Source organism: Bidens hawaiensis, unplaced genomic scaffold (assembly GCF_021521415.1).
Source record: "Bidens hawaiensis isolate Kalapana, Puna unplaced genomic scaffold, B.hawaiensis_p1.1 tig00002935_1, whole genome shotgun sequence".
NCBI classification, from domain to species: domain Eukaryota; kingdom Viridiplantae; phylum Streptophyta; class Magnoliopsida; order Asterales; family Asteraceae; genus Bidens; species Bidens hawaiensis.
In genome coordinates, this window is record NW_027491158.1 from 195,307 (window position 1) to 204,362 (window position 9,056).

Below are 9,056 nucleotides of genomic sequence, written 5' to 3' on the forward strand. Positions count from 1 at the left end.
CCTCTTTTAGATCTATGGATCTTTTTGAGCTTTAATAGAACAAGCCTTGAAGCCTTTTTCTGTAAACTTCCAGATCTGGGTTTTTCCTGGGGGAGATCTGACAGCCGAGAGGGAGATCGAAGGGTAGTTCGTTGCCGTCCCACGGATGGCGCCGAGAGGGAGGGAAAACTATAAAATTACGACGTCTATTCATAAACATCAAAGTTATAATTTTTTTTCTCTATTTTCTACAACTTACTTTAATACTTTACATGCTCCATTCATAGAATATGCCACTTTCTATTGTCATCATATGCAGGTGGTATTACTTGTCAGCCCAAAAAAAAAAGAATAAAATCTATAACAAAATTTCTCTTTCTTCTGAGATTATGAATGTAGAGAAAGTAATAAAAAGTCAAAAACCTAAATATGGCACTCTAATTTTGTAATTTTCATCTCGAAATGAAGCCACCTCGTAGTGATTTTATAATATCTCCATCTTAAATCATAAACCTGGGGATGATACATGTTTTGGCTTGCCAAAAAATGAAAATAAAGAAACTAAAAGAAAATAATAATAATAATAATAATAATAGTAATAATAATCCAAAAAAATCTGAAAGACATAAGAAATGTTAGCACTATAATATAACATTATCACTTGTATACAATATTATTTGCGAAGTGCAAAAAAAAAAAGAAAATTCAGATTCTCGATTGCATTGGAGAAAATAAAAGGGGAATATCAAGTTATCACTCTCAGGTCTCAAGTACTAAATTATGGAGTTATGAGTTAAAAACTGATCCGATATTTGGGTAGATTAATATATTTATAAAATTAATAGCAAGATTCCATTTTTAAATGGTCAGCCAACACAAAAGTTAAGCCTAAACAAATTGATGTATTTTATTAAAATGATTTGTTTTGAACCAAACTCATTTTAACCGGAACCCATTTTTCTAAGAAACTATATTGACCCGAACCAAATAGGTGTTTTTTTAAAACGACTCATTTTGACATGAACCAAAATTAATGAAATAAAAAAATTAGAAAAAACTAATTTTTTAATAGTTTCTTAAGAAACAAATATTAATGTGTGATTCAAATCATTTGATCTTGAAAAGAAATAAAATTAATGAAATAAAAAATTAGAAAATGTCATGTGCCACTTTAAAGACATTTGGTTAAATATAAAAGAAAAATTGATGAAAATCCACTCTTTTATTATATATATATATATAGATTTTGAAAAAAAATAAAATTAATGAAATAAAAAATTAGAAAATGTCATGTAACACTTTGAAGACATTTGGTTAAATATAAAAGAGAAATTGGTGGAAATATGCTATTTTATTATATAGGTAGACATTTTGAAAAGAAATAAAACTAATGAAATAAAAAATTAGAAAATGCTATAGTAGAAACTCGATATTTTAATACTCGATTATTTAATAAACTCTCTAAGATAATATTTTTTGCCGGTCCCGACTCGGGGATATGGTGCTAAATTAATAATTCGCTAAAATTATAAGATAATACATTTTTGATAATTTCTTTAGACCCCATATAAAATATAAATTAATAATTTCTTATATATAGCATATTACATGAATGAGTTATGAAGGTTTCTTGAAAAATGACTCAATTTTCTTTTGTTTTTTTGTTGAAATCAATTTCCCCTTGAATCCCGTCTCTCAGAATGCTCTTCGAATCTCGTCTGTCATTGTTGTTTTTCACACCTTTAAGATGGGAAGCCATGTTGTGTGTATGATTTGTTTGTGTTAACCTATTTTGATCTTGTATTTATATAGAAAATATTTTTAATGTCCATAAAGTGATACATTGAACACCAGAAACATAATAAGGTCGGATATTGAATGTTTCTTTCAAATTGGGCCGTTCATTTGATATACATGCATTGTATACAATAGTTAAATGGAAACTTGAAAGATGTTTGTAAACTAAGTATTCTACTATAAATTAATAAAATATTAATTAATATATAAATTAATAATTATTAATTTATCGATTAATAATTAATAACTCTTTTAATTAATAAATTTTGGTGATCCAAAGTGTATTATTTTATAGAGTTTCTACTGTATGTGACAATTTGAAGACATTTGGTTAAATATAAAAAAGAAATTGGTGGAAATTCACTTTTTTTATTACATAGGTAAGGATTTTGAAAAGAAATAAAATTAATGAAATAAAAAATTAGAAAATGCCATGTGGCACTTTGAAGGCATTTTGTTAAATATGAATGAGAAATTTGTGGAAATCCACTCTTTTATTATATAGTTAGATTTTTTCCAAAAGACAACAATTAATTTAATGATTTTTAAAATAATTGTACAACAAATACTGATTTATATTACGTTGATTTGAGTTTTTCCTTAAATTTAACCGTCCTCAGCTCTCAATGCCTAAGCAAAAAGAACTTAGAGTTAAACCAAAACACATGATAACCACTAATTAACAAATTTACTATATTTTATAAAAAAAAATCTAAGACATATTAGCATTTAATCACTTTCCAACTTAAATTAAAGCCTCTTCGGTTTTACAACATAGTATTGTACTACCAAGTACCAATAAGCAAAGTGTATCTGAAAATACCAAATAACAGTCACCTTTAAAAATCTAAAAAACATATCAAATAAAATACTATTTAAATAGTTAATTAATGACACAATCCTATTTCAAAGCGTCCTTCAACACACTACCGACCCATTCAATCTCTTTCACACAACAACAATAACAATAACAATATTAATATAATAATAATATTCTCAGGTTTATAACTCCTTTATCAATTCCCATGGTTCATCATTATTATAATAATAATTGTTGTTCTTGCAACAACCATCACTAAACCCTAATTACAACACACTTGATCCGACTAATAATAATTATGAATAACATATTCGTTCCGTCATCTTTCAATTGAATTTATGTCCTCCGTCAATCAATCACACTACAGACGATCCGGTGGTGGTCGATCCGGTAACTCTAGAAACTTTTCCGGTGGCGGCAGAGGCGGCGGCGGCTCCGGCGGTGGTGGCGGTGGCGGTGGCAGTACCACCGGTCATCCATCCTCTGCGTATTATTCCGGTAAAAGGTGAATTAAAGTTAGGGTTTTTACTCAATTTTAACAAATTAGGGTTTGTTTGTTTTGATTTGTTTTTAATTGGGATTTTTCATATTTTTTTAGTTATAAGAAAGTGGTTAACAATGCACAAGGAGCACATATTCAACCACCATTGAGAGGTATGTTTGTGATTTTATAAGCAATAATGTTTTACAGTAATTATATCTATAATTTATAAACATTGTTTATTTGATTGTTGTAGGGACACCTGATGGTTCATCCACTGCTGGTGTTGTGAAGCCGACTGATGTGCCGGTTCAGAAAAGCACGCCGGGCCTGCCGAAGGCTCCGCAGAGTAATGCGGGTTCGCTTGGTTTGGGTACCACTGGGCCTTCTACACCTGTTAAGGGTCTGGCTGATGCTTCGAATGCGTTTCCTCTTCAGTTTGGGTCGATTAGTCCCGGTGTTATCGGAATGCAGGTATTTTTTTAATCTTTATGTGTAAAGAATGATGCTTTGAGTTGTGTTAATGTAGATATTATAGGTGGAAGGATGTGCAGGGCGGGTGGCAGGTCAAAATGGGTCGGGCTGACCTGTAAAACACTTTTTATACATTCTAAACTTTTTTTTTTGTCATAAATAATTCATTTGTTGATTATGATTACAAAAGCCACCCATAAGCACTTCTTATCCATTTAAATTTTTTCTTTTCATAAATAACTCATTTGTTGATTAAGATTACAAAAGTAGTGGCCATTTATATGATGATTAAACATATAATTCCATGCTTATAAGCATCGTGTTTCTGTAGGTACCAGCTAGAACCAGCTCTGCTCCACCAAATTTGGACGAGCAGAAACGGGCTCAGGTATGTTTTTGTTATTTATCTCACACGTGTTTTGTTAAAGACATACCAAATCTGGATAGAAGACACGTACCTTGGTGGTGTTGGCTATAGTATTTATTACGTCAAAGATTAAGAAAATGCATTTCTTTGCAATTGATATAGTTAGGGTTAGTGTTGAATTGAAATGTGTTTTAGTAATTTAGTTACTAACTTAACATGTTTGGCACTAGCTTTGAGAACGACTGTTATAATTGTAAAACCGAAAATAAAGTGTCCCTTGAAAAGTTTTTATTATTTTGCAGGCTCGTCTTGATTCCTTAAAGGCTGCATCGATCCAAAATCAAGCTGTCCCAAAACCAAACTTACCAAGGAAAGATCCTGGGCCTGTTGATCAGCCTAGTGAGACCCGTCCAGTCTCAAAAGAGAAAAAAGATGTGCATTCTTCACCTCCTGGGCCCGTTGCAGCCCATACTCAGAAACCTACCGGCCCACCTATACCTTCTATCCATCCGGGGGTTTCTATGCAAATGCCATTTCACCAACCACAAATTCATCTTCCGTATGGCGGCTCAAATCCGCCACTGCAACACCAAAACATACCTAACCCATCATTGCAAGTGCCTCTCCACATGCCGCCACAAGTGCCACCACAAGTATTTGTCCCAGGTATTCAACATCATCAGGGATTCAATTATCAAAGTCAAGGTTTGCCTTTCTTGTCTCAAATGGGTCCTCAGCTAGGACCACAATACCAACAACAACATCCACCCATGAGTAATTTAAATTTTGGCGGTGCAAGAAGATCAGTAAAGATCACTCACCCAGACACTCATGAGGAGCTTCGTCTCGACAAGAATGGTGGGTCTTCAGGTCAAAGGTCAAACCCACCTCAGTCTCAGGCATTCCCTCCTGCTGCTCATCCCATGAACTTTTATCCTAATTCTTACAACGCGGGCCCCCCTTTCCCCATGCCACCTGGTTCTAACTCGTTGGCTAATTCGCAGACGGCTCCTGCTTCTCAGCCGCCAAGGTTTTATAGTCCGGTCAGCTTCTTTTCTCTATTTTAAATATTAGGTTTAGTAATGCTAAATGCGTGTTTGATGTGTTAATTGCTGTCAGCAGGCTTCTAAACCGGTGACGATAAAACAGCCTGTGATCACTTCACATGCAGAAAAGGCTGGTGGCTCCATGAACAAAGTTGAGATTTCAAATAAAAGTCAAACAGAAGGTCGACCTAATAAAGATTTAGAGACGCTTGCTGTAAAGTCTGGTAGTTTGACCAATACTTCACATGCAGAAAAGGCTGGTGGCTCCATGAACAAAGTTGAGATTTCAAATAAAAGTCAAACAGAAGGTCAACCTAATAAAGATTTAGAGACGCTTGCTGTCAAGTCTGATAGTTTGACCAATACGTCTTCTGCTGCTATTGAGGCTGGAGTTGCAAAAGCAGCAACAGTTAAGAAGTCTGGCTCTTTTAAAGAGGAGCAGAAGCAGCCTCCCGAAAAGGTTTTTATTTTATTTTATGATCTTGTTTATTGGTACCTTTATTTGACAATCTTCATTCATAGATAATGCAATGTTTGTTATTCATAGATTGATGTGACGGAAACCAGCAGCAAAGTTGAAGGGCCTCCAGATGTTGTTGACTTGTCTGCTTCCAAATGTGATAATGATGAAGAAAGTCTAAACTCTGCCCAAGTTATATGCAACACCCCTAAAGTTGACGTGGTAGTGCCAATAGCTGAAATTAAGGGGTCAAAAGAACAAGTCAAAGAGTCTGTTGAAAAAAGTCAGGTTGCCACTGTCCCAGATGTAAATGTTGCACCTCTAGTAGAACATGTAAATGATGTTGATGATAAGGCATTGGGATCAGATTCTGCTGCTGCAAATGTTGATGCTCTTAGTGCTGAAATCTCTTCTTTAAATTTGGGATCTTCTCATGGTGATAATAAAGAAGATACAACCAGTAAGGTTGATGTTGACCAGGTCAATAGTAGAGAATCTGTTTCGGTGTCTGTTCCAGAGGCTTCACCTTTGACTTTAGATGCAGAAACTACAGACTTAGTTTCTCCTTCATCTTCGAGTAATATTGCCAAAGGAGTTACAGCAGCTAAAGGAAAGAAGAAATTAAAAGAAATTATGAAAAATGCTGATGCTCGGGGAAATACTTCTGATCTTTATAACGCTTATAAAAGTCATGAAGAAAAGACGGAAACTTCTTCCGCTGCTGAAGTTGTTGAAAACCCAAACACATTTGTCAGTCCCGCGTCTAAAATAACCACCGTTTTATCTTCAGATGAGAGAAGTGGCGGGCCCACCAAATTTGAGCTAGAGGATTGGGAGGATGCTGCAGACATTTCTGCTCCCAAAATGGACACAGGATTGAAATTGAAACATCACAGTGAGGTTGACAATGATGGAATGACTAAAAAGTATTCCAGAGACTTCCTACTGAAATTTGCTGATCACTTTACTGATCTTCCGGAAGGTTTTGAGATTGTACAAGATATAAGCGAAGTGTTGGTAGGTGTGAATATGCCTCGTGAACCGTACCCTAGCCCGGGTAGAGGTGGTGGGGACAGGTCAGTGGCGGGGTCACGGCTAGACCGTCGGCCAAGTAACGTTGGCCTTGATGACAGATGGAATAAAGTGTCAGGAGGACCCATGGGTCCAGTATGGGACCCACGATCTGAAATGGGCTACCCAGCAAGAGGGAACCATGGTGTGTTGAGGACCCCACGTGGTCAGCCACCTGGTCAGTATGTTCAGTATGCTGGTGGAATTCTGTCTGGACTAATGCAGTCCCCTGTCCCACAGATGCAACGTAATAACTCTGATTCAGACAGATGGCAACGCGCTACTGGTTATCAAAAGGGCTTAATGCCATCTCCTCACGCCCCAATGATTCACAAAGCGGAAAAGAAGTATGAAATTGGTAAAGTAACAGATGAGGAACAGGCGAAACAAAGACGATTGAAAAGTATTTTAAACAAGTTGACCCCACAGAACTTTGACAAATTGTTTGATCAAGTCAAACAAGTCAATATTGACAACGCAGATACTCTGTCCGGTGTGATTGGTCAAATATTTGATAAGGCTTTAATGGAACCGACATTCGTTGAAATGTATGCCAATTTTTGTTCCTGTTTAGCTGCGGAATTACCTGGTTTTGGTGATGATCACGAGAAGATTACGTTCAAGAGATTATTATTGAATAAATGTCAAGAGGAATTTGAAAGAGGAGAGAGAGAAGAAGAAGAAGCAAATAGAACTGAAGAAGAAGGCGAGGTTAAGCAGACCGAAGAAGAACGAGAAGAAAAACGAGTCAAGGCAAGAAGACGTATGTTGGGTAATATTAGGCTTATTGGGGAGTTATACAAGAAAAGAATGTTGACAGAAAGAATCATGCATGAATGCATAAAGAAACTGTTAGGTTTTAATCAGAAGAACCCTATTCCTGACGAGGAAGATATTGAGGCGTTGTGTAAATTATTGAGTACAATTGGGGAAATGATTGATCACCCAAAAGCCAAAGAACACATGGATATTTATTTTAATATGATGTTTCAGTTATCAAATAACATGGCACTTTCTTCTCGAGTTAGGTTCATGTTAAAGGACACAATCGACCTTAGAAAGAATAAATGGCAGCAGAGAAGGAAGGTGGAAGGTCCAAAAAAGATTGAAGAGGTGCATTGGGATGCTATACAGGAACGCCAGGCCCAATCTAGTAGAGTGGCCCGTGGACCTAATTCTAACCCCTCATTCAGGAGGGGTGGTCAGCCCATGGACTTTGGACCAAAAGGGTCAGCAGGTGTTTTATCTTCTAACCCTCAAATGGGTGGTGGTTATCGTGCATTACCCCAACAACAGGTTCGTGGTTATGGCGGTCATGATTCAAGATTTGACTCTTTTGAGAGTAGAACTTTGTCGGTTCCATTGAGACCCATGGGTGATGAGGCTATAACCCTCGGACCACAAGGTGGTCTAGCCAGGGGAATGTCTGTTAGGGGTCAAGCTGGTCCTAGTAACAGTTATGGTGTTCCATCACGTGATGATTTAGCTTCAAGATTCATGCCTGAAAGATTCTCACCTCACCCACCCAGTATACAAGAACACACCAGCCTGAACTACGGGAGCCATGACAGCAGGATTACTGGACGTGCTGTGTTTGACCGAGCTCCACCACCTGAACGGGCCCGTGTGTCTACTCCCCCTAAAAGTGATTCTTCAGATAAGATTCTGTCTGAAGATCACTTACATGATAAGTCCATTCAGACCATTAAAGAATTTTACAGGTACCGTCTATTACTAATATCTTTACATGTGTTTATGAAAAAGATATATTAATTTAAATTGTTTTCAGTGCGAGAGATGAAAAGGAGGTTGCTTTGTGCATGAAAGATCTGAATGCACCCGGGTTTTATCCGTCAATGATATCCATTTGGGTGACCGATTCATTTGAGAGGAAAGACACAGATCGGGATTTACTTACCAAACTTCTCATCAATCTTAATAAATCTCACGAAGGAATCCTATCTCAAGACTCCCTTATTAGAGGGTAACTTATTTTTAATTTTTTTAATAAAAACTTTTAAATGGTTTGATGACTTAATATAACTACTGATAACTTTTGCTACATTATTATCCAGGTTAGAATCTGTTCTATCAACATTGGAGGACACAGTCAACGACGCACCAAAAGCAGCGGAGTTTCTCGGGCGTATGCTTGCAGGAATACTTTTAGAAAACGTGATTCCGTATAAAGAAGTTTGGCGGATAATATATGAAGGCGGTGAAGAGCGAGGACGGCTCGTGAAGATAGGTCTTGCAGCCGAGGTTGTTGGAGTCATTCTCGAAACAATTAAATCAGAAAAAGGCGATCCCTTTTTAAACGAAATGCGCGCAGCTTCTAATCTTCGCGTAGAGGATTTCCGTTCATCCAAAGCATCGAGATTAGATAAGTTTATTTAGATCATAAAGTAAAGATGCTCATTTTCATCTTTAGAAGGATAGATTGGGTTTGAATAGCAGCAGTTGGTATATATAATATGTCATCATCATTGTTATAAATTTATCAACTGGAAAAAAGATATAACTGTAATCCTTAAGAGGTTTTAATGAGCATCTTCTTTTTA

The 9,056-nt window shown here is 36.4% G+C and overlaps 1 protein-coding gene across 1 annotated transcript; it reads left to right on the forward strand.

Moving 5' to 3' along the window:
- Positions 1–2,772: 2,772 nt before the first annotated feature.
- LOC143621750 (eukaryotic translation initiation factor 4G-like) lies at positions 2,773–9,056 on the forward strand. Its single transcript, XM_077093080.1, has 9 exons — positions 2,773–3,101; positions 3,195–3,250; positions 3,334–3,551; positions 3,883–3,939; positions 4,221–4,961; positions 5,041–5,424; positions 5,512–8,216; positions 8,285–8,479; positions 8,571–9,056. Exons 1-9 carry the CDS (start codon positions 2,935–2,937, stop codon positions 8,890–8,892), a joined length of 4,845 nt encoding a protein of 1,614 aa, XP_076949195.1. The 5' UTR covers positions 2,773–2,934; the 3' UTR covers positions 8,893–9,056.

Bases quoted from the DNA above. Each gene is read 5' to 3' on its own strand.
- LOC143621750 (XM_077093080.1), top strand. From the start codon at position 2,935: ATGTCCTCCGTCAATCAATCACACTACAGACGATCCGGTGGTGGTCGA. The intron at 5,425-5,511 runs GTTTTTATTTTA...TGTTATTCATAG, and splicing joins AGAAGCAGCCTCCCGAAAAG to ATTGATGTGACGGAAACCAG. The intron at 8,480-8,570 runs GTAACTTATTTT...ATTATTATCCAG, and splicing joins CAAGACTCCCTTATTAGAGG to GTTAGAATCTGTTCTATCAA.